The 27,174-nt window shown below is 36.9% G+C and overlaps 2 protein-coding genes across 3 annotated transcripts in view; one reads left to right on the top strand and one right to left on the bottom strand.

The window, feature by feature from the left end:
- Nucleotides 1–17,524, bottom strand: part of YIPF3 (Yip1 domain family member 3) — a 366,566-nt gene extending 349,042 nt beyond the window's left edge. Inside the window, exon 1 of the mRNA XM_044061028.1 lies at nt 17,298–17,524. Coding sequence (XP_043916963.1) covers nt 17,298–17,366 — 69 coding nt within the window. The 5' untranslated portion in view covers nt 17,367–17,524. The remainder of the gene's footprint in view (nt 1–17,297) is intronic.
- A 131-nt stretch (nt 17,525–17,655) lies between these two features.
- POLR1C (RNA polymerase I and III subunit C) overlaps nt 17,656–27,174 on the top strand; it is an 868,501-nt gene continuing 858,982 nt past the window's right edge. The window contains exon 1 of one of the 2 annotated variants that reach the window (XM_044061017.1): nt 17,656–17,714. Coding sequence is in view for 1 of the 2 variants with exons in the window: in XM_044061008.1 (XP_043916943.1) it covers nt 17,744–17,815 (72 nt within the window). In the remaining variant the exon portion in view is untranslated. Of the gene's footprint in view, nt 17,816–27,174 lie in introns of both variants that reach the window. The other variant, XM_044061008.1, reaches the window with a different exon arrangement.

Raw genomic sequence — 27,174 nt, 5'->3', positions numbered from 1 at the left:
CCCTACGGTCAGAACTTCCATGGCTTTTTTCTGACAGCTGCTGACATTAGCAGTTGCTTAACTTATTCCTTCATGTGGTGGTGGTTATCATTTTTGGTCCCATATCAAATCCAATCCCTTGAATAAGGTGGCAGTGAAGGCTATAGAAAGCATAATTTGTTTGTGTCTTTTGGCTTTTCCCGGTTAGGGGTCGCCACAGAGGAACTCCGGTCCGCTAATGATTGGCAGTTGATTTTTACGTACCGGCTTGCCAGGCCTGACGCACAACCTTCAACGAAGGTACGCCCATTCATGCATGTCTCCACGTAGAAGATGCTCTAGCTGAGAATCGAATCAGACAGCGTCTTACTGTGAGGCGACAATGCTACCACAGCACCACCACCGCGAGTCTTATAGAAAGCATAATACATTCAGTAAATTAAAAAAAAAAGAGAAAAAAACTTAAGTGGAAGTCGGAGAATATTAATTAAAGCAAAAATAAGCAAGAAACAGTGAAAAAAGCAAAGGCCCAAAATGAAGCCAAGAGATGCAGAAAGTGATGGTGATGAAGTACAGAGCTGCTAATGGAGTTCCTCTACTTGTTACTTAAAAGAACAAGTGGTATTTACTAAATACCTAGACTAAATGAACTGATCCCAGTCATTTCAAAGAAAAAAAGGCTCTGAAAAGAACTTAAAACAGCTAAAGGTGGACATAGACATGGGGCACGATGGACTTCAACCTACTGTTTTTTCAGAACTGAGACATTGCCTGCCAGTACCTGTTATATTTAAAAAAAATGCAAAAAGGTAATGTTCCTAGACAAAAACGGAAAAACTTGACTTACGTTTAAAACAGTGGGAGAATTAGACAAGTATTGAAACTATAAGATGTACTTCAGCTATTAAGGAAATATTAGAATCACTGATAAGGAGAAGAATTTTATATTAGGAAACCAGTGGAAGCAAGTCCCAAAGCAGCAATTGTATGCAGAGTTGTAGCATACTAGAAAGGATTGGAGGTGGGAGTTTGTAGCAAAGTCGAGACCAATTTCCATTATGTAAAGTGGTCTGGAATTACCCCCCCCCCCCCAAAAAAAAAAATAGTGGACCAAACAGGCCAAACTTCAGGATTTTACACCTTGCAGAAATTCCCAACTTTCACAAGTAGTAAAATAAATAAAATGGTATGCAGGCCTGAAACTCCCCATGTAAATAACCTATGTCAGTATAAACTATACTTCCACAGAGACTGTACACAGTTTCACATTTATGTGGCTTGGGGAAGTGTGCTTCAATATACCACTATACTACCTTACAACTCCATGCAGTATATAACAGAATGACTCAGGCAGATTCAAAGTAGATAAAACTGTATAACAAGTAACCTGCAAATTATGCAAAACACTGGCTATGCTATGCAGAAGAGAAAATATTTAGAATTGCAGTCCACACAAACTGAGACTGCCATCAGTAGTGAGCCACTGAAAATTGGTGATGGAGCTAATGATTTCCTTCAGTCTTTACCATGATGATAACGACTGAAAATCAACAGGCTGATGTACAGAAGGCACATAAAATACATAAAGCGGTTTGTCAAAACAACCTGCAAAATAATGCATCTTGAAAGCAAAAACCCAGGACAAGTGAACAAAACAGATGAAAAGCAGAAGTAACACCTAAAACGGAAACGGACATCTAACAACCCAGCAGGTGATCTAAAATTAAGCATGCTTTGGAACACACAGCTGCTTAAATAAGCAAACAAATAATGACAGAAAACAGCAGCTAATGCTTCAGAGGCCTTAAGTTTTCCAAGGAAAGCCACAATAGATGAAGGTAACAAACATGATGACACACGGCACTAGAAAACAAAAACAGAAAATGGAAGAGGTCAATATGCATAATGATAAAGGAGTCTGATGGAAGAAGTTATTAGAATAGGTTTAATTCCCTGATGGGAAATCAAAAACTCATGCAGGCATGTCCAGGTTTACAATACGAAAAGGATATACTGTGCAGTTCAAAGGGTAAAAGGGTGATAAAGCCATTTGTTCACAGTAAGAGCAGTGGATGACTAGCACAGCCTTGCTGGAGAGAAAGTTAGGTCAAAAACAGTGACAGAATTTGAGGATGCATAGGACAAATATTAAGCTACCTCTGCTGCGAACTAAAAATAAAAACAGTATTATGCTAAGGCTGCACAGTGTACCAATCCACCCAAATAAAACATACTTACTGTATATCGTTACCCTTTCCAGATTATGTGTACCTGCCTATCCACACGTTTCCCTCTGTAACATCTGTATGAACTACCAATTATGGTGCAATTTTGTGCTGCCTCAGGAGTTTTTAGGAAATGTCCACTGGAGTACTGTTGTCATCTGATTTTTAAATAACTAAACAAAAGAACAACTATAAATATCACAAGACTAAAACTAACTCAATACAAGACATGCTTTCTAAATACAAACTATGCAACCTTAGAATACCCTTCATTACATACACTGCAAACCTCAAACAGATTTAACCTTCACTGCATCTGCTTCTGACAAAGTACCTTCTTGATGACACACAGGACAGACATATAACTTGTGCAGTTATTCAAACCCAGACTGTTTTTAAAATAAAAAAGTCACTTACGACCAACGGACAAATTACATTACCAATGAAAAATAAGTAGTAGATCAGTAACTACAACTCTCTAGACATCATACCAAGAGAAAACTATATAATTATTACTTAAAAGGCAGTAATGCAATTAAACCAACTACTTCCCCTTCAGCTACTGGCCTCCAAACTCTCCAGTGAAGACTGGAAGCATCAATGGCACCTACAAATGTAATTTATTCTAATTCAGATCCGACTTAAAAATCTTTAGATTAAACAATTCAAACATAAGCTACACACTCAACACAAGTGGTCTTGTCATTTGAAAAACAGACATGCACCAAGCCATATATTAGAAGAAGCATATGTCTCGACACCAACAGGTCAGACCTCCACATGACAACCAACACATACAGATAAGTACTCACTCCAAGCTTACTATATTTACCATCCCTCACATTGCAGGCATCTCCAGTTACTTAAATGAAAAGGAAAAACAAACAACTCAAAGTGGCAAAGATTACTACCACTGCTTTTTAAAAAGACACATCTTTACTAATTATCACTTATGATATAGACAAGAATACATTTATACAAATGAAAACAAATCAATTGCAAATATTATACATAGCTTACAATCTATCCAGTCATTGTCAGTCAAACATTACAAAGCTCCTTCAGATCCTGCCTTCCCCTAAACCTCATTCCTCCTCCAAAACATTATTCTGCATGTAATGTTCCCACAATTCCCATTTTTCTATGTAATTTGTTCCTACCCTTTTCTAAAGATCCCACTTCCATTTTTTATTCATATTACTATATTCACTGCTTCTAGACTATGTTGCACATTTGGGAGACATACATATATCCTCCCACTGTTTCTTTATGAATTGCTTATTCAACCTCTTTTCCCAATCCTTTCTAACCTCCTCTGATTGATTCCTATAGTTATCATGAAATATTGTATTCTATATGCCCTACAAGTTATCATGAAATATTTTATATGCCCTACTAATTATTCATGTTTAACAGCAGCTTCTGTTGGATATTCTAGTAAAAACTCTACTGGTCTTTCACTTAGGTTCCTCCAATTTCTTTCTCTTTGCCTATACTCTGTTATCAATCCTTAATACAGAAGGCAACCTCCAGCCTGTAGTCCAGATGAATTCTTGGCCACTTCCCATTCTATTACCTTTCCCTCTCCAATTATTTGCTCTCAGTACCTTGGTTCCTTCGCCAGTTTTCTTCAGTAATTTACAGACCCCTCTTGCCTATTCGCTGTACCCCTAATTGCAGTCATCCTTAATCGGCAGAATCTCCTTTCTCCATCCTCGTGCTGGCTTAGTTCTTAGAATACTTTCTGCTACTTTATGAACACTGTTATATATGGTTACCATTATTCTTCTTAAAGATCTGCATCCAAAATCACAGTCTGTCATTGTTTCTTGAGCTTCCCCCATTTCATCCCTTTCCATTTTAAAATTATAGCTTTCTGTTTGTACTATGTATAGGAGCCTTAACTGTGTAGCTCTGAAATACCTCTTCAAATCAGGTAATCCTAATATACCTTTTTCTACTGGAAGGATCAACTTATTCCACTTTACTCTTCTCATCTTCCCCTCCTCCCCTCCTCCTCTCCCAGATAAAATCCTTCAACTCTTCATTAACTGCAATCCTCAACTTCTCCACTGGTTGATAAAAATGTGCCTGACCTGTATATCAAACTAAAGGGGCCAAAACATTTTCACTGCTTCTATCCTGCTACCTACATCCATAAAACAGAGCTTCCGAATGCTCAGTTTTTGTATTATCTTTTTAGTCTCTTCCCACATATGCTTACCAGCCATACTAGAATCCTTTTCAATCCATACTCCTAACTACTTCATTTGGTCATGTCACCATAAATATGAGTATTGCTGAAAGAATTTATGTGTGGGTACTTAGTTTACAGCTATTACCTTTGTTTTACCTTCATAAATTCTGTATCCAGAAAAGACATGAAACTGTCTCAGAATATTCCAAAACACCAAAATGTCCTTTTCTGGTTTTATCAGGTATAAAATATCATCTGCATATCAAGCATATCAAAGCAGTCCTGTCTTGGTTTGTGATTTGTTGTGGAGTTGACTGGTAAGAGAAGTTTTATTTGAATTTATATTGCATTTGTTATCCGTATTTTTAACTGTTTGTAGGTAGGAAGAGACTGCTTATTAACAAGCTTTACTTTGATCTATATTTTGTTTTACCTTTAGTTTCACTTTTGGTTGTGAGAAAGGGATAGGTTTTGGACAGGCAAGTTCTAGCCACCACAAGGAGCTTAGACAGCTATAAATTTACACAGACTGTAGAAAGGAAAGTTCTGAGCATATAAAAACAATCCTGTCTTGGTTTGCGATTTGTTATGGAGTTGACTGGTAAGAGTTGTTTTTATTTTTACTGTTAAAATGAGGTGCGACTACAAGCTATAGTGAGCAGAAGCTAAAGAAATTACAACTTTTGTCTGGCTGGTAGAACGTGTATGGTCAGAACAACTTTATTGTATTTTATTATTTAGTTGGATATTGCTGGTATAATTTGTCATAGAAGTTGATTTAAGTTCCTTTAAATTCTTTGCTACTGACTTTGTGTAATTTTTTTTCCTTTGCAATATTTTATTCAATTAAAGCCGAATATGAATTCCTTAAATGAGTATGCAATTAACGATTTGCTAATGCACAACTATCTTGTACAGTGTAATAAATGTTATGCATATTTAAAGGTAACAGCTGATAACACTGGTGATCTTTGTTCCTCGTGTCAAAAGCTGGATGATTTGCTTACCATTGTTAGTAGCAAATCTCGACTTAATGATGATGATTGCACATGTGCAACTGGCATGGCTTGGAGAACTGTTGTATCATATATTAATGACTGGACTGATGAACTAAATAAGGCATAGAACAGATTTAGAAAATGATGCATCTATTTTCTGCAAAGAACATTCAACTCCTATGAAAGATGATGAGGCCCCTGAGAACTATAGAATTGTGGATGCAAGTACTCAGCAATCTGAGGATCCGGTTTGTTTAGAAGGAAACAACAAAAGAAAGAAATGAAGAAGTTCTCAACAAATAACAGGGAAGAAAAAGAAACTGATTAATGACTGTAAAGTAAAGAGAATATGTAGTAAAAAGGACACTGCTTTGTTATGTAGCACATTGGTGACAAGGAATGAAGATATTTGTCTATCAGAAAACCCTCAGTCTACAGAAAAAGGCATCACCTTTCCAATGGAAAAGGTAGAAAAAAAAAGGCAAGGGGCAGGTGAAAAGGAAGAAATCAAAACGGAACGTGGAAGGATTGAAGAACATTACTGTAAGAAAAAAGAAGAGAAAGACAGATGTTAACTACATGGCTCAAGCTGTGGATTTACAATGCCAGCTGGATGAGAATTTAATACGCAATGAAAACAGTGGAATTAATACGACTAATGAAGATCTATCCTTCGTAACAATTGGTAGAGCCGAAATGACTATATTAGAAGCTGAAGATTCTTCAGAGATGGTCAGTAAAGATATTCTTGTAATTGGAGATTCAGTTATCAGAGGAACTGATATTTATATTTGCAGAGATGACAATGAACATTGAGTAGTGTTATGCTTGCCAGGAGCAAAAATAGAAGATGTGAAACAAGCCTCGGAACGCCTTAATGTAAGGAAGTATGGATCTGTTTTTATTCATGTTGGTACAAATGATGTCACCAACAAAGATTCTCTGACTGTTAGTCAGGAACTGACAGCCATCCTAGATAGTATAGCATGTACTGGTGTTAGGACATATTTTTCACAAATCACCTATAGAAAGGATAGTAAGGTCACTGTGAATGAAAAGATTTTTTGGATAAACACCTACATGGAAAAAATGTCCGTCTTTAAAAAATGGAAATGTATACAGCATCCAAGCCTTCTTTTGGGCACACGTGTTCAGGCAGGATGGTGTGCATTTGTCTAGATCAGAGAAGAGAATTTTTGCAGCAGATATTTTGCAATATTTGACAAACACTAGCCAGGATTTTTGCCAGGTCAAAAATGTAACAGTTCACAGATAGCAACATTTGATGCATCTCTGATGGTTGTTAATGCTAGGAGCATTAATAATAAAGTTTTTTTATTAGAAAATTTGCTACATTCCCACAAGATTGATGTTATTATACTTTGTGAAACATGGTTAAAGAACAATGACTGGAAACCAGTTATGTCAGGGTATAAATGTTTTTACTGTAACAGACATTCTAACAAAAAATCAGGTGGAGGTGTTATGATAGGGATTAAAGATAGCTATGAGACTTGTGATTATTACGTGTTCAATGATAATACCAATACTATACGCTGTGTAACTGTGACAATAAAGACAACCCTGGAACATATAACAATTGTTGGAGTGTACAGACCACCAAAGTTAAGTGCAGATGACCTAGAGAAATTCATACATTTCTTACATGAAACACAGGAGGGAAAAATAATATTAGCTGGGGACTTAAATTCACCAGAAACAGACTGGAATAATATTGATTCAATAACGTCAGTAAAGAAATTATTCACAGAGTATATTCAAGGAAAGAGTATATTCAGGAACAACAAATGCTTCAGATTGTAAAAAACCTACCAGGGTACGGAATCTACTAGATATTGTTTGTGTTCCTAAAGAAATGACTGTAACTTCAAGTCAAGTTTTACCACCATTGATGTGCAGTGATCATGGGGTCATAAAGGTTAATTTGTTGCTAGATAATTCTGCCAAATTGAAATCTAAGCCAATGCACAGAAGGTTAATTACAGATTATAGGGAAGCAAAAAAGTTGCTATATAAAACTAACTGGAGTGAGGTATTCAGTGGAAAAACTGCAGATAGAATGTGGAAAGGTTTGAAAGAGAAATTGTTTGAGTGCAAAAAGCCAAAAAAATGTTTAACATCGGGGGGTATATTCCCATAAGAACAAGATACTTGATTAAGGTGAGAGACAAAAAATGTAAGAAATCTAAGAGAGGTCGAACTACAACTTTAAAAACTGAAACAAACAAGCTTAACAGATTAAGCATAGGGTTAGACAAGATCAAGAAAAAATTGAAGAAAACTTATTTAAAGATATTGAGCATAATAGGAAACCTTTTTATAGATACATAAGATGTGGAAGGAGTAAAGATACACAAATTGATAAACTGGGTGCAGATTCTAAAATTTATTCTCAGTCGCAACATATTAGATATATTTACAAAATCTTATGCAAAACAGCTGGGCTCCACAAAAGGGGTGGTAAATTGTTCTAATGACATGCAGGTAACCCCAGATACTGGAATCAAATTAGATTATGTTGAAAAAGAACTGTACAAACTGGATCCAAACAAAGCACAGGGAGGAGACAGAATAAGTAACAATGATTTGAAAACACTTAAGCAAGAACTTACACTGCCATTACATCTATTATTCACTAGGTCATATAAATATGGGGACATTCCTCAAGATTGGAGACATGCACTTATTAAACCTGTCTTTAAGGGAAAGGGGAGTAGGACAAACCCAGAATCATATAGACCCTTAAGTCTACTTTCATGTTGTGGAAAAATAATGGAGAAAGTAATACTGGATAAGTTAGTTATTGTCAGAACTGGATAGGTTGGGACTTGAAACCATATATCAGCATGCATACGTTGAAAATAGATCTACTACCACCTGTAACATGATGTTCTGTAACAATATAATAACAGCTATGAATGAAAAATTGTGCTGTGATGTGATTTATATATATTTAACTTCAGCATTTGACAAGGGTCATGCACAAAACACTGATCAATAAATTAGTACAACTAGGTATTGATGTACTGTTGATAAGATGGATAGCTGCATGGCTTACAAATAGGACATGGCAAGTATCACACACCAACTGGACAGGTGAAATCCTTGATTACAGTCAAGGTGTCCCACAGGGCTCTGTACTAGGCCCTTACTTGTTTAGATTGTATCTTTCAGACCTTACTTTTTCATCTGAGGTGTTCTACAGTCTATATGCTGACAACCTGAAATTGGGTAAACTGATTACAAGTGTTACGGATAAGGCATGTCTGCAAAATAATTTGACTAAATTGACCATTTGGGCACAGGAGAATAATATGTTGATAAATACTAAGCATATGAGATTTGGGAGATATAAACTGAAAGGTGAATATTTAATACAGCACACAGTGATTGAAACTGTAGACTCATTTAAAGATCTGGGTATATGGGTAGATTCAGCTATGAGTTTTTCTAACCATATCAACCAATTGGCTAATGACAGTTATAGAACTATAGGTTGTATAAAAAGATTTATAAAGTCTAGGAAATCAAACATAATGAAGTCATTGTTTGTTAGTTACATTAAAGTCAAACTTGAATATGGAATAACAATATGGAAACCCTATAGGAAAACAAGCATGAATAAACTGGAAAGAGTACAGCGGAAATATACTAAAGGCATCCATGGATGTGAAAATCTAAGTTATTATGAAAGACTAAAATATCTGAACTTGTACAGTGTCTCTTACAGACATTTAAAAGGAGATCTTATTCAGGTATATAGGGCATTTAGGGACAACTACCTCTGGGAATGTTTGGGGTTATCAAAAAGTACTAGAGAATCGTCAGATAACCTATATAGAAGACTCTATGGGAATGAGAAGTGTACTCATTGGTTCTCTGACAGAGTAGCTGATGCTTGGAACAGACTACTAAATTACATTACAGCAAGTACTAGTTTAGATATTTTTAAGAACAGCCTGGACATTTATTATGGGAACAAGTGTTTTGGCATATTGGCAAGCTAGAAGGGCTTTAATGCCCTTACATGAAACATTTGTATGTATGTATCTGCAAATAAAACTAACTTTTCTTGACTACCATACCAATTATATCCTTGAATTTTTGAGTCCCTTATTTTCTTCGCCAAATACAATGCAAATAACAAAGGGAAGAGGGACACCCCTGCCTGCTGGTTCTTGTACTGAAAACAGAACTTATCACAGAACGCACACACACACACACACACACACACACACACACACACACACAAATTTTCACCTCCAATCCCTCATACAGCCTCCTAATCCACCTTATAATTTTATCCGGGAATGCAAATGTTTCCATTGTCCTACTCATAAAATCCCAGCTTATTTTGTCATATGCTTTCTCTGCATTAAGACCAGTGTTTTTTCTTACATTCTGTTTCCCTCTAACAGTATTAGTAGAACAGTAGTGATCTAAACGTTTGCCTCCCCTACACAAAAATACAATGATCCAAATCTATCAATTTTAGCAACACCTTTGCTAGTCTTTCAGCCATTATAGACAAACACTTTATAATCATGGTTTAGAATTGAAATGGGTCTAGACGAAACTGGATCTGATGGGGGTTTACCATCTTTAGGTATTACAGCCACTACACCTTCCAGATCTTTATTTATTCTCTCCTAGCCTCCAAACTTACACAGGAATGCCATCTATTTCTGAAGACTTTCCTGTAGATTGGTTATACATCACTATTTTATCTCATCTTCTCCTATCCTGTTAGTCCCTGAGCCTCTTCTACCTCTAACCTTGGCATATTTAATTATTCCATTAATATTTCCATTAGTACTTTTTCTTGATTTCCATATTTCTCTGCTTTATACAGATTTTTATAAAATTTCTGAAATACTTCTAATACATATACAGGATCTCTGGTTCTTTTCCTTATTACAGGCTCCCTGCTTGGCAACAACCCTTTTTACTTTCTGTTGCCTGAGCTGTTGTGCTAAAAGTTTTTGAACTCTGGCGTTATTATCAAAAAACAGTTGCATAATAGCAGTCTTTCTAAACTCGTACATATTCAGGCAGTTCCTTATTTACTCTTTAGCACTCTGTAAGTGTGCCTCTTCTTGTTCTGTAAGATTCCCCCTATTCTAAAATACTCAACCCTTGTAAATAATTCTTGTTACTTCTTAACCATATCTCCTTTTCTTTTATTTCCACCCAATTTTTAAACTCTAATTTTGTCCCACTCCCTAGCTACAGCAGACTCCCTCTTATCCGGCCTCTCTTTAACCAGCCATCAACTTATTACCATAGTCCTAGCAAAAGACAACACAGAAGAATAACACTTCTGCCTCCTCTGTGCTAAATAATGACAGACATTTGAGTTTCAGGCTTCATATTCATTAGAAAAATGCATACTAACACAAATCCTGTTATTCTTGCTGATTTATAACTTATAAATATTATCTTGTATGCTTTTTCTGATTAACCAGACATTTGTTTATCCAGCCTAAGGTCTGGTCCTAGCGAGACCGGATAAAAGGAAGTCTACTGTATTTTTTCAGTAGACATTTCCATCTTCTCCAACAACTCCTGAATAATTTCCAGTACCCATTCCTTAAAATTCCTCCCTTTTTAACAGATAGGCATTGAAGCACCAATGTCTCATTTTTATTTCATTACTCTGCATTTTTGTTTTAGTTATTATTGGCATGTGTTCTGAAATAATTATTGGATGCTTTCAATTAAATGCACATGTTCCTGTGAAATATAATTTGTTTAGCCTAGCCCAGTTTTGTACCTTTGGAAATATGTAAATTCTCTTGGAACTCCTACTACTTAATTCACATCTCCATACCAAATATTTTCATAAATGTCTTCACAAATGCATACTCTTTTGCTATATTTTCCCTTTATAGGCCTCCCAGATACAGTCTCAATGTTGCAAATCAAATTCCAGTCACCATCTATAATTAATATTCCCTTCAGAAAGCTGATTATTTCTCTCAGAATTTTCTTAAGCTCCACTGTAACATTTTTAGGTGGAATATACATACCAGCAAACTCCTCCTCCCTTGCCAGTAGCCCCTTAATACTACAAATCTACCATTATCATCTTTTTTTCCTCTTCCATCACTTTTGGAGTTCCTCTCACAATTAATCTAAGCAATCCCTTTCTTTGTCCCAGATATTCTGCTGAATAATCATCCTGAAATCATTTCTTTATCAAATTCACATGCTCAATTCTTTCAAATTCACATGCTCAATTCTTTCTAAATGCATCTCCCATTTGAACTGTGGCTTTTTAATATAGTTCACTACTCTTTCTTTCTGTATATATTTGTGAGTCCATTCACATGTAAAGATAATATGAACAGAGTTGTTATAGGACATTATTCCCATCTGTTATGTATAACAGCTTTTTTTTAATTTCTAGTTTCAGCTTTTGTGTTACATGTATATATTGACGCTTGGCAGGATGATCTTTTATACAGTTGTTTCTCGACACATCCATTTGAACCTATGTCACATCTTACAAAACGTTGTTTTGATGAAAAAACTCAAACTAAAGACAAACACACCTCCAGAACACCCCCAAAACCTCAACTTATTACTAGTACACAAACCTATGTACATCTTCAAATAATGAAATGTAACCCTCCTAAAAGGAGCAACTGCGCCAAAATGACAGCCACACTCACAAACTTGGATTAACCTATGACGAAGGTTATGCATGATACAGCCTGTGCTTCTGCTTCCACAAAGTACTGTCTTTGTCTTATCTTTGTTCCTCTCCCAGATGAAAACAACTTAAATGCTTTGAGAAAACAATAACCATTGAAAAGAAAGATTCTGTTTTTATTGCCTCTTTATCAGATTCCCTTCATATAAACATGAGAACCAGATGCACAACTGTGTTTCACTACACTGCAAACATTTATGTGATAGAGGGAAACATTATTCACTATTCATTATATTCAGTGTTCCTGTATTTATTTGCTTTCACTTAAAACCCAAGACAAGGGCCTTAAAGCCAGTCATTCCCTATGCAAAATAAAAAAAGTATCAATTTTCTTATACCACACTCTGTCTAGGCTTTCTTCTCTTTTTACACTGAAGTGCCTATATTCCTTAAAACTGAACAAGAAAGAAGGAATGGAAAAGAAATAGGGGCACCTATTTACTTTAGTATTCCTACTACACACAAAAATAAGTGAAAAGTTTTACTTTATAGCATGCATTATATACCATGTACTACAAAAATACTGTTAAAACAAAAAGTTGTTTTACTTTAAGTTAATTCTTTCCTTTCTTTTTTAACCTCTCCTAAATGTTCTCCCAAACATTAATGACATGAAGTAGGGCATATTCCTTGAAACCCCCCCACAAATTTAACAAAGTCAAAAACATCCAGTATTTCCAGGTTTTCTTGTTCCATCATACTTCACAAATGAAATGAATAAAATGTGAGATTACAAAGCATTAATCAATTTCTGAGTTGCTGGTATTCTTCCTGTTGATCTCCACCTCAGAAATCCAATCACTGGTTCATTTCCAAAGTACTCCTGCTTCTCCTGCTGGTATTCTTTCTATCGTTCAAGCATTTTTCTTTGGAACATTAGAAAAGGTTTTACTGGCATAGTCAATCTAAGGGCTTCATTACCAAAAGAATAAGAAGCAGAACACCCTTCTGTTTGATGGCACACTTTTTGCTGGACAAACTTTTGCATTTCCTCCTTAGCATGTTCTGCATCAAAGAATAATTTTGAAACTCCAGGGAAAAAAAATATTCTAAAACTAGCTGAACACAGCAGTTTGAATCTCATACCTGCTTCTTGAAATTCTATGACTGCTCGATCTGCCTAATGTACAGTGAGTAATCATTTTCCACAAACATCCTACTATCGCCCACTTTTAGTACTTTGTTCTGCTGCCACAGTTTTGCTAGAATCAACTCTTTCTGCTGGCTGGATAGCATCTTTACTATTAGAGGTCTTGGCTGCTCTTTCATGGCCAGGTTTGGAATATACACACGATGTACCCTTTCAATTAACTCCTGCTGTGGAATACCAGTCCAACTGCCTTTCTGTGCTATCATAAAATTAATGCAGTCTGTTCCTTCCAGTTTCTCTAGTACAGCAGAAAATCCCATGTTATCTGTACTCTACCTCCACCATTTTTTGAAACATCTCTTCTTCACAGTCTCATACGCAGCCAGCCTTTTCTACATTTCAACCACTGATTTTTGCAGTTTTATTAGCTCATTTGAATATCTATTTAAAGCTTCTTCCATTTTTTTCCAGCCTTTTGTTATTTGAGTTGATATACTACTTCAGTGTTTCTTTTATTTTAATCAGTGTTTTTTTTTCCTCTAGATTACTGGAAGTCATGTCTTGCACCAAAGCTGGAACTTGAACTGCTTTTTGCTAAACAGCTGCAGGATTCTTCTCATACAGTGTTTTCTCCTCACATTTTGTGATTGATTTTCTTTCAGGTTCTCTGAATTTCTCTCTCTCCTTTATTTTTATTTATTTACTTTTTTTTTATAGTGGTACTTACTAACCAGTAACTAAGTTTACCCAAACAGACAAATTCACTGCCTACCTTTTCTGAGTTTCTGTTTTCAAACTGGGAGAGCTGAAATTAAGCTGTTACTCAAGTGTTCAGCCATCTTAGAAGTGTGGGAGAGAAGTGTTTATGTAAGTACACTTTGGAAAGGAGGACAAAGCAGATACGCAACATATAAGGGACATTATTTTACAGCAAGTTATTACGCACCACATCCATGTACAAAAAACAGCAATACTGTGACAGCAGTTACAATCCTTTTAAATACCCAAAGCCAGACATTACATACATTTCTTACACAAATGACTCACTTTCATAGTACCAAAATCAGTATTCACCATTATAAAATTTTATAGATTTCTAGGCTTTTATGGCACAGTAATCAGTTACAACAATACTGCCTTCAGCAATAGTTAGAAATATTGTAGAAAGTGATTTCTATTAATTTACCTCTGCACTTCTGTTCTACTTTGAGGACAACTGCTTAAATAAGGATAGGTGGTAAAAAAACTTAACCAAGATCAGTACCAGTGCAAGTCAAAAAAGAAAAGTGGATTTACTTCAAAAATATATATCCCATTCCTATGGTAAAAACAGGCACATTAATACTTTTCTGATCAAAGTACAATTTTTGAAATCTCTCAGTAATACATATAGAATGAACTAAAATAATATCTACAAAAGGAAAAAAAAAAGAATATACATACAGTTACAGAACAAGTACACTCATCTAAAACAGCCGTTTTGTGATCATGGGGAGATAACCAAGAATAATGTGAATACTTCTCAAGAGGCTAGTGGGAACATTTTAAAAGCTGAATAAAGTTTACTTTTTAATCTCAGGTACTTGGAAGCAATAATATGCGATTTGAGTACAGGAGAGACTTATTACAACCCCATACCCCATCCCAAAATGTTCTTTTTAATAGAAAACTTACTAAGAAGGTGGTCTATGCCCAACTGTACTCCATTTTAGAGCTTCATGAAGTGTTGGATCCTTGTCAGTCTGGCTATAAATTAAGACACAGTATGGAGACAATCCTCTTTCACATGGTCAAGGCCATTCTCATGGTGTGGGATCAAAGAAACTACTCAGTCTTAGTCTTATTTGATCTCTTTACAGAGTTTGACTCTGTGGATTGTGGGATCCTGATCAAATGCCTGAGGGTACACTGTGGGTTAACTAGTGTGATCCTGAACTGGTTTGTATTGTGTCTTTCAGGCAATACTCCCATGCATGGCTTTTAATTTAAATTCTTCAGAAGCATAAATATTAATGTGGTGAATCACAGATCTTGATATTGGCCCTCTTGTTATTCACTGTGTATATGCTGCCAGAGAGGGAGGAACTTGAAGGATTGCTTATCAAACACATACTGATGACATTCAGTTTTCGCTCTCTTTAAGTAGAGAGTCTAAGTTTACACCATTACAAGATTGCTTGGATTTAATTACTGACTAAAACGGAGCCCATCCAAGTCTTGGGCTGTGTTGGAGCATGCTACTATTCACTTGGCTAATTTCCCACTGCATTCACCTTTGGCAGTCTATGGAAATGATAAGCTGGTATTTATTTTGTATTTACGTTACCTGGGTATTGATCTTGACAAGTTGAGACTTTGGGATCAGGTGTCTATTCCTGGCTATTGTAAAAACATCCTACTTTTAGCTTAGGAATGCAGACTATAGTAGGTACTGCTTACCAAGACTGGAGCTGAGAGGAGTGACAAATGCACAAGCACTGTCCCACCTCAACTACCACAATGATCTGTACTCAAGGTTGTTGAATGGTGACTTCTGGCTATACATGTTGATGCTCACCTAAATGGTCTGGGTCCAGTGTCCATCACAGACAGCCCATATTACATGGTGCAAAGCTGTAAGCTGTTCTAGAGGGAACACTTCACATAGGAGTTACTTTTTATATCTTAGTCATTTCCTTTGGAACCAGCTACCACCCAAAATTCATCCATAGGAGATGGACACACTTCAAGAGTTTTTAGGTTCTATCTTTTGGTAAGGGAATATTGGGACTCTAATAGAGGTTCACAAGTACTTACTTGTCTACTGATCTGTGAGGATCTTAAGAAACCTAGCCTTATATTCCCACTGCAGTTTTTAGCCCTTATATTTTGTGTACAAATAACCAACACACGAGCAGAATAATGATATGCAGTTACATTTACTTGCTGCCCTATCCATCAAGGACATGGGTACTAAACTGGGGATGAATTTGTGGTTTCTCATTCATTTGTCCAAATTACCTATGAATAAAGTAAGAGAAGCACTTTGCTTTATGTGGTGAGCAAGGCAGTTCCATAAAAGAAGTGCTCTCTGTGATGCATACTTATCCCACCAACACATTCTATTTTTGTTGTAGAATAAATCGAGATCCCTTGACTGGGTGTTGATGCTACCACTGGACTTGCAAATGTGTAATAAGACTGACACTATAGGGTCAGTACATGCGAAGCAGAGACAGTCTTTAGTAGTCTGTACGATTCCGAGAAGAGAGACGAGGCTTTGAGATGATCATGTTTTTTGAGATAGCAGTGTGGTCGTTCCAGTTTGGACAGGTACATACTGAATGGGGCACTATATTAAATGACGACCTAATTACAGCTAAATATTGTGAAATTATTACATCATTGAATCTGGGCATCTAGCGTTGTCGCCTCACAGTAAAACATGGTCCTGTTCAATTCTCAGCTAGAGCGTCTTCTGTGTGGAGACTTGCGTGAATGGGCGTACCTTCGTTGAAGGTTGTGTGTCAGGGCCGGCAACTCGGCACGTAACATTCTACTGCTAATCATTAGCGGACCGGAGTTCCGCTGTGGCAACCCCTAACCGGGAAAAGCCGAAAGGCACAACATTGAATCTGGGCATCATACTTTTAAATATAGACTGCAATTAAATTGTTTACAATAGGGGACACATGGGTCACATTGTAACCAAAGGCTAGTGGAGTGTCCACATAGATTCCCAGGGGTGTGTATTTGCACAAACTTTAAATTTCCGCACTTTTGACAACGAGCATGTAACAGGTTTTTTTTTACTTTCTATTTAAGCTAAAGTTCTAAATTTAAAATTCACTTGCTTGGACATTGAATTAATTTTATTCACTACTATTATCCAGCTTCGGTTATTTGTATTACAAATGTTTACTTGTAAGCATTAAAAACTGTTGCAAATAAAATAACCTGATAAACCTTGCAACGGACACAACACAACTCAGCTCGCTGAGGAGCAAAGTTTTTTAACCATCTTTTTTCGAGAAGGAATGTTTCTTAACCAAGATCAATGCGAAGCCGTTCTGTTGACATGTAACTATCTCACCTGTATTATGTTGTCATCAAAACCTCCCCACTCGGGGCTGCCATTCCGGATTCCTCCAACTCCGGACATATCTGTCCGGAAACCAGTCTTTTATCAGCAGCTTCTTACTTTTCAGCTTCTTAGCCCCATGTACAAAATATCCAAACAAACAGGGCTACACTACCACAGTCAGTGCAATAGATTGCATATTTGACACCAACAGGAAAAAGACTACGTGGAGAGAAGAAACTCACGCGAGACTACTTAGAATTCCCCTCACGAATTTGACAGCCATATTGGCGGTGGCAAAATATTCATATTGGGTTGGGGGTTACTTTGTTTTTTTTTTCCCATTCAAAAGATGGATTCTTAAAAAAAAAAAAAACAGGGAGACACGCAGGCTCAATTTGCATATGTTTTTGAGATCAAAGGTCAGAGGTTAGTGTTCATCATAATACAGTAACAACATGGCATCTTTCAGAGAATTAAGTGATGAGCTGCGAAGTCGGGTAGTTCTTGGGGAGTTTGGGGTTCGCAATGTAAGTTTTTAGTGTAAAACTTTACTTGGTAGGGGTTCTACACATCTCGATACTGTAGATTGTTGAAATGTATTATATTTGAAAAGGCGATAACTTTTAAGCTGTACACGTGATATAAGATATATTGATTTAAGTCCATTAGTGCGCTTTGATGCCTGGTTATGCTTCTAGCCTAGAATTTTATGTTATGTTATTAATGCGTTTTTCTTTTCGGTGTCAGAATAAAAGTTGCTTAAGACTTGCGGGGGAAAGCTTTGGGGCTTCATGCCCTAAGCGAAAGACTGATGGCATCAGACCCTGGATTAGAGAATGAACCTTTCTGGGAGACCGCTAAACGAAGCACCTTAAAAACCGATATAATTAAATAGTGGATTAGACGATAAACCTGTGTAGCAGCATATGGATTTTAGTACGTGTACCGTACTGCTAGGTGACACTAGCAACAGAGAGAAGTCGCATGTTAAAATAGATCATTCCTGAAGAACATCGTACGTGTTGATTGAAAGTTGACTGCTTGGGAATCCTGGTCTTAGTCTTTCGTACTCTCCATTATCAAATTATTTATTATATATGAGTGTAATTCTGCAGTAGGCATGCTGAAGATTGTTGAAAGGAGTGGCTTGTAAATTGCTCAAAATAAAATCTGTAGAGTGCATGTCTAATGAGCTTAAACCATAGGTTTAAAGGCGTGACTTTTGCTGTTAAATATGAGTTCTTTGGGGAGAGGGGTGGCGATGTTTCTAGTGCACTTTGCAGCCTATTTTATTTTTTTTCTTCAAGCCCACACTAAGCTTTACTGTTAATCTTGCATATTAATAGATGCTAAAGGGTGATATTACTGAAAGTGATAAAATATTACAAATGCCACCACTTTTGGAATGACGTTTATCATTTTATTTTCTCTAGTTCCTTTCTAAGGATTGTTTTCTGGGCTTTGTATTAGAACATTACCCCCACCGCGATTTTCGCGCATAAATTGGCGTGGCATGCATGATTGACAGGGCAACCCTGTGTGATATTGCATGGTAATCAGGGGTGAGTGACAAGCCATGCAGATTATCAAGTGGCCTGGTGAATATTCATCATATGATCGTACTTTGGCACTTACCACTCAGCCTGTTAGAGGAAGAAATCTGGACAAAGCCACCAATAATGGGGGGACAAAGGCCCCAAAATAGGGACACTTTTTAAATATTGCTCTTTAGAAAATTGATGGAATTAATAGGTTTTGCATCAGCATTAATTTTCTGAAGGGTATGAAGTCGGAAACTTAAGTCTGAAACTCAAATGGGTGTGGGAGGATGGCATAATGGTTAAGGTGTTTACCTTACAGACACAAGGTTCAGGGTCTGATTCTCACATTAGGTAATTGGCTCACAAGGGCAGTTAGCCTAGTTCTAACCTACGAACTATGAAATGTCTGTTGTTATTTTCTGACACTAACCCTTAATAATTTGCCAGAAAACCACAACTGTATGACAAACAGAACAAAAGTATGACACGAAAATCTGTACACTTGAGAGATATGCTTTGGCGTTCTTGAAATAGGGCCATTGCAAGGGAGTTTTTCAGTATGGAGTTAAACTCCGTATGTACTATATGTTTGTAAAGGAATTGCTTTAGCAGCGGGGGCGAGCCCTGCACCCCCCATGCTTCTTTACTAGACTTATTTTGTAGGAATTGGTTTTGCTGGTGGGGCAGCCCCACCTGCACCCTCCATGTTTCTTTAATATACTGTTCAACAGTAATGGGGGGAGTGTGCTTGCCACATTGCAGAAGCAACATGAAAGTGCAGTTTTCTATCAGATGTCACAGCTGCTTAGGTTCGTGCCTCGTGTGAGTTGCATTCAGGTTGTAGTCAGAAGCGTGAGGCATTTAGTGTTTGCAGTGTACGGTATTGCATAATAACGGCGCACAGTGAATGGTGCTAGAATAGCAGCTGACTCATTGTTAAAGTGTATTTCTTTTTTTTTTTTTTTTTTTTTTTTTTTTTTTTTTTATATATAGGTAACAGCTAATATGCATACATGGATTTAAGTACCTCGCACTTACAGCAGCGGCCAGATTCAACTATTTAGAAAGTCTTGCATATTCAACTATTTAGAAAGTCTCGCATATTTATTTTAATGGCAAAGGTCTTCACCTATTTATTCAGAGTAATACTAGCGAAAACAGTCATAAGCAGGGTGGTGGGCGGAGTTTGGGCGGTCCTTGCTACTGCACCTCTGGTGGGGTAGTGTTCTAATACAAAACCGTTTTCTGACATGAAATGCAGAGCAGTGGGATAATACAGTTTGTGTACTTTTTAAAGATGTTGATGTCTGAAAAACAATTTAGATAAAGAGCTGGACTACAAAAGGACTTCTTAGTCTGGGGGGGGGGGCAAATACAGGAGAAGAGTGAATACTGAACTTAAATTTTTTTTTTGCGGGGGAGCAAAATCCCCTGTGGAAGACAAACTTCCACCCTGAAATTATATGTACCAGCTGTGAGATCACCCAATGTCAGACTTAATATATTCAAGTTAACATTTGGGCCTTTCAGTCTCCATATCTTGGGACTCTGCAGTGCAGACCCTGAAATTTTTAAACAGCTTATAGAGGTCACTTTTCAACTATGCCCTTGTTACAAAATTTAAAATAAAAAAGTAAAGCAAGACTCATCATTGTCATCAGCCCCCATTTTTCAAGTTAGGCTCAGGGTGATGTGTCAGCTGTTACCGCCTCTCTCAATTTATTGGCATTCTCCTGCCTCCTTTGACTGTCATGGCTGACAGTTGCGTATCTTCTCTCATGCAGTCCATCCTTGTCTTAGCTAGGTGTCTTTGTTTCTGCTTATCATCTTCACCAAATCGTGTTCTGCTTTATTCCACATGTGCCTAAATCACCATAATGTATTCTGTTTGATATTCTCTGCATTTGGAGCTATGTTGGCGTATGCTCTGATTTTACTATTTCTTTATTTGTCTCTCATTGTACATCCTGCCACCCATTTCATGCACATCATCTGTAACTTTCATAACCACTCTGACTTTACTGCCCGGGTTCCTGTGCCGTACAAAAGTGCTAGTCTCACCAATATTTTGTACACCTTATTTTTCAGCTTTTACACTAACCCTGACATTCTGTGTCAGTTGGTTGCATTAGCTCTGATTCTTTGACCCCCTTCATTCAGACTTCCATTCTCCTCAGTCACCCCCTTCCATATCTTTGAAGCAACCTGTTCCACTGTTTTCCCCCTTCTCTCTATTTTCAGCTTTGTTTGTTTTTCTCCATTTGTTGTTAATGACATCTGACTTGTTAGGGTGTGCACTAGGCTAATGTACCTGGAGCCTTTACAAGCCTAGCCCCCAAAAATTGCCCGATATTAGTTCACAGAGCCTCTATCCAGTAGAGCAACTGGAATGATCCTTATTTTCATTTTACATGTCTTTACTTTTCAGTTGTGCATTTCACTCCCCTATCATAGGCTGACGTTCCTGTTCAGGGTGGTGGTGTAGTACTGCATTATCTGCATACAGCAGCTTCAATTTTCTATTCCCTCCTGCCTATTTGCTAATGTAGTCCACAACCACTGTGTACTGTGTGTACTGCAATAAGTTCAGAGTTGAACCCTGATGCACATCCACTGGGAATTTCCCTGAGTGTCCATGCTGTTAGCACATGTTGTTGTTGTACATAGCCTGCAGTAATTCTGCCAGTGTTTTTGGGGATTTTATAACAAATCACATTGTTGCCCAGATCATCTTTTTGTGTCCTTTAACATGATTTTCCAAGTCCAGGAATGCCTGATGGACTATTTCCTCATTTTCTCTACTGTCTGTGTCACTGCAGACATTGGGTCGTTTGTGCTGCAGCCTGATCTAACTCAAAGCTACTCTTCTCTCATCTTGTTTTCTGCTACTCTGCTTAGTCATTTATCAGTCACCATCTCCAAAACTTTCATGCAGTTTGACAAGAGTTTAATACCACTGTACTGCGTGCTCTTGAGTTCTGAAGATCCCCTATGGACGAAAGTGCTTAAAAATTTATTCAAGAATTGTGCAGAATTTCAGCTGTGTTTTACTGGTGAATGTTTTCAGCTAGTTGTGTACTATTCTCGGGATGGCATCGTATGTGTTGTTGCTTTTGGTTCTGAGTTTTTGGTACAAAGATTTGACTTTATTATTATTATTTTTTTTCTTTTATCGGTGCTGTAACAGTAAGTTGAGGCTCAGCTCATAGCCTGTCCATTTATGGAAATCCTTCAGTTGCCATGTCCAAGAAACGTTGACTAGATTATTTTGTAGCTCTGTTATGTCTGATGGAACTGTTCGTAGTCTGAACGTAGATGCTTAATGTGTTTTAATGTGAAAACGGTTTTGTTGAGTACAGAAAAAAACTCTAAAGAAGGCACATGACGGAAAAACACAGACATTAAAATGAGCATCTTTGCAGGGGTGGTAAGCTCCCTTGTTACACCCTTTGCTTTTGGCTGACTTATAAAGTCACACTTGCATTCACAAAAATAACATTTTGAAACTAAATAAATTGCTGCAATAGGTAGAACCATTAAAATATGCATAAAACACATTACTTGTTTTTAGATCATGGTAGAGCAATCTCAAAAAAAGTTAAGCTAAACCTTGTGTTACCACGGACTAATAGCAGTACTCTCCTTCCCTGATTAAGTATCCCCTTAATTTGATTCTGAAAGTGCCATTTTTATTTACACACCTCTGAGACAGACAGAGAGATAGTCATGTGCTCAATGGTCAAATATGGCAAAGTCTGTAGAATAAGATTCAAGGGAGTAATATAGTAGGGATAGAACGAAAAAGCAAGTTGTGGATGAGTGAAGTGGTATATTAACTATTTTTAACGTACTAATAAAAACTACAAAATCTACTACCACTGTGAAAGGCTCACTTACTGTGTCCAAAGTAAAAATTCCAGCAACAAACGAATAGGAAGACACAGAGACAGCTGATATATCCAGTTCAAAACTTTTACTGCAGTGCAACAAAACACAAGCGCTTTCACCAAACAGGCATCATCAGGTGTATTACAAAAGCACTAACAAACACACCCCTAATTATACATCAAATGTCACATGATACAAATTCAAATTTAAAGACACAGCATATAAAAGACATTTAAAAACATACATAAATAATACATACTAAAACTATACTTCAATACTAATAACTACCTTCTTAGGGGTCTCTTCTTTAATTTGGGTACTAATGGAACTGATTCATTAAGCCCATGTCCTACATCAGCCTTAAACCTCACTATTCATGAGGATTCCAAATCCTCGGTCTTAGCACGTATATCACCCTGCCTCACATTCTCATAGACCCTAGCAATTACTAAAAATTTAAAGCCATGACTAGAGTCAGTATTCAAAACATGCTTCGCCAATGTACTAACCACATTGCCTTTATTCATATGGTAGATATGTTCTCTTATGTGTTCTCTGAAGGGACTGTCAGTCTTACCTATGTAAAACTTTTTGCATACAATGCAGTGAGCTAAATAAACAATATGTGAGGTATCACATGTAGCTGCTATTGTGAAATTATAACATCTACCTTGGTCGGGATGTTCAAATTTGCAACTGCTGTCAGTATATACACACCAGTTGCAGTGACCACATGGTTTAGTTCCAACTAAATGAGAATTCCTATTCGCATCCTTTGGGTAACACAACCTACTTCTCAGTGACCCACTGTTCTTGTATAAAAAACACGGCACTTCAGGTATGTGCCTAGAGATATCATTATCAGTTCTAAGGCACCCCAGTATCATTATCAGTTCTAAGGCACCCCAGTGTTTTTTAATGATATCCTTGTAACAATCTACATCACTAGTGTAAGTAACTTTAAACCTCAAACCAATGTTATACTTACTTTCTCGCCTCCTAACAAACTCACTATTGCCTGTAGAAAAGTATGGTCTAGCTTCATTCATCCTTTTATCAAAAACCTTAACTGCATTGTTTTGGATAAGATATTCCTCATAACCTCTCCCCTTCAAACTCATCTTCACGTTATCAACTTCACCGATAAAATCACTATCCCTAGCATTTAATCTTGAAGCTCTATAAAACTGGTTGGAAGCCACACTTCTAAAAACATAAGGAGGATGAACACTGTCCCTATGTAATAGATGATTCACATGACAGTCTTTCCTGTGCAACTTAGTGTAAATAACACCAGTTTCATCCTTAATAACAGAAACATCTAAGAAATCCGCCGCTAATTCTGAGGAGTGAGATGTAAACTTCAAATAACAAGTACAACTATTCACATATTCCATAAAGGAAGCAAATATATCAAGGTCTCCCCTCCACAAAATAAATAGGTCGTCCTCAAATCTACGAAAAACAAAACATGTTCATTGAATGGCCCATTAAATATATGGTCATACTCCCAAACGACCATAACAGCATTGGCGTATTTATTGGCTCAAGAATTGTCCATAGCCACGCCATTGCATTGCTTGTATATTTGCACACCACCTCTGTGGACGTAATTGCCCTTAAGACTGGGCTCTTTGCTGTGGAAAAAGATTTGTACAAGTTAAAGAGATGTCAGTATTAAAAATATCACCTGGAGGTGTGTTTAACTGAGCAGATTATACCTAGAGGCCTTCGAGTCTTGAAAATGCCATCTAATGTTAATGGTGATAATTTTTTGCCATTCCTTCAAGAGCAGACTAACATTCAGGCGAGTTTCAGTTATTTGAAACTAATACAATCGGCAGAAAGGGAAATCACTGATTTGACCAAGGTGGTCAATGATAAATATTCTGAGCTTGTAAAAACTTTTTCTGAGTCTGTTTTGGAGCAGTATATGAAAGAGATGCTCGATTACCTTTCAATATATGAGTCTAAACTGCAAAAAGCTAAAATTAGTAAGATCTGTCTAGATCGTAATGATTTTCAACTGGGGAATGTCTTCGTATGGCCCCGAGAGAGTTTTGTACAAGAGACTGGGAGATCTTGGCAACAACGTAGTACCAATGATGCCCACCAGGAGGTGTTCTTTCGTCAGATCCATGTGTTGGTACGGATCAACGCTCAAAAGAGATACAAAGTGTTTCCCCATTAATAGGTGAAGTTACTTTGGTAAAGGAGCCGGGAGCTCGAAAGAAGATTGTAACCACGAATGCACAAGTGCATAGGTCAGGGGTAGTAGAGAAATCTACCTCTGGCAGCAGTAATGATACTGATGGTCGTTTTTTTCTGCCTCAATGAGCAATACGACCTCAGTTTTCCACTACCGATGAAGGAACAAACTTTTCAAAGGCTGACCGAACACCGAGGGCGGAGTCGGAGCCGCAACAAACGAAAGATGGAAGGAACTGTGAGTACGCAGAATACAATAAAAAAGGCGTTTTTGAATTCCAAGAAGGACTAGTGTTGAACTTATCTAGTATAACTTTGACGCCTTGTGAACTGAGAGTTTTAGGTAAAGGGTTATCATTTATGCCCTCTACTTGTTCTAATTTTACGGATGTCATTTTTGATGTTAAATTATTTGCTAGGAATTTGGGGTGACAGTAATGTTTTAATAATTCTGAAAGTGTTGCTAATGCAGAAAGTAAAATTTTTTCTAAGCCCAGCTTGTTCTTACCTAAAACCAATCCTCTTATTGCTGCATTTGAGAAGTTAGGCATACAAGATTTGTATGCTTTGAATGAGGCTAATACTAATAAGCATGCTTGTTACAAGAAGAAACAAAATCTTTCTAAAGATGAGTTCAATGCGCTGAAGGGGTTGGAGAACAATACTGATATTGTTATTGGGTCCGCAGATAAAGGCGGACCAATAGTGGTATTAGGTAGGACCTGGTACGTGTTTAAAATGCAGACATTGCTAAATGATGAGTTATTCTATGAGAAATTAACTCTCATTCAAGTCAATACAGTTATACATGATGTGCATATTTTACTTAAATGTATGTTTGATATGAATCTTTTTGATAGTCATCTTTTGAAATATTTTTATATAAATAAACCTACTGTTCCTGTTATACAAGGTCTCCCGAAGGTACACAAAGATGGGTCTGATCCACCACTTAGACCTATTGTTTCTGGTAGAAATTGGTGCACTGAGACATATATATATATATATATATATATATATATATATATATATATATATATATGTGTGTGTAAATAATATAGAGAAACATTTGAGACTGGGTATTAATAAATTAACACGTGTACTAAGGGACACCAAACATTTTCTTAGAGACTTGTATGAGTATGTCTTTAATAGTTTGAATGATGATGTGGTTTTTGTTACTATGGATGTGTGGTGTCTTTATTTACTGTTATACCCAATTTGGATGGCCTTAATAAAGTGACTCAATTTTTGCAGCAGTTTACAGATTACACCCCTAATAAGTTTCAATTGTTGGTGAAACTGTTGGAGATTGTGCTTGAGCACAATATCTTTGCTTTTGGTGAGCAAATATACAAGCAATGCAATGGCGTGGCTATGGGCATTTCTTGTGCCAATAGCTACGCCAATGCTGTTACGGTCGTTTGGGAGTATGACCATATATTTATTTGGCCATTCAATGAACATGTTTTGTTTTTTCGTAGATTTGTGGACGACCTATTTATTTTGTGGCGGGGAGACCTTGATATTTGCTTCCTTTGTGGAATATGTGAATAGTTGTACCTGTTATTTGAAGTTTACATCTCACTCCTCAGAATTAGCAGTGGATTTCTTAGATGTTTCTGTTATTAAGGATGAAACTGTTGTTATTTGCACTAAGTTGCACAGGAAAGACTGTCATGTGAATCATCTATTACATAGGGACAGTGTTCATCCTCCTTATGTTTTTAGAAGTGTGGCTTCCAACCAGTTTTATAGAGCTTCAAGATTAAATGCTAGGGATAGTGATTTTATCGGTGAAGTTGATAACATGAAGATGAGTTTGAAGGGGAGAGGTTATGAGCAATATCTTATCCAAAACAATGCAGTTAAGGTTTTTGATAAAAGGATGAATGAAGCTAGACCATATTTTTCTACAGGCAATAGTGAGTTTGTTAGGAGGCAAGAAAGTAAGTATAACATTGGTTTGAGGTTTAAAGTTACTTACACTAGTGATGTAGATTGTTACAAGGATATCATTAAAAAACACTAGGGTGTCCTTAGAACTGATAATGACATCTCTAGGCACATACCTGAAGTGCCGTGTTTTTTATACAAGAACAGTAGGTCACTGAGAAGTAGGTTGTGTTACCCAAAGGATGCTAATAGGAATTCTCATTTAGATGGAACTAAACCATGTGGTCATTGCAACTGGTGTGTATATATTGACAGCAGTTGCAAATTTGAACATCCCGACCAAGGTAGATGTT

Source organism: Protopterus annectens, chromosome 1.part0 (assembly GCF_019279795.1).
Source record: "Protopterus annectens isolate FY-2018-M chromosome 1.part0, PAN1.0, whole genome shotgun sequence".
NCBI lineage: Eukaryota > Metazoa > Chordata > Ceratodontiformes > Protopteridae > Protopterus > Protopterus annectens.
Note: the sequence above shows the minus strand (reverse complement) of the source record. Positions and strands in the feature narration are given on the sequence as shown.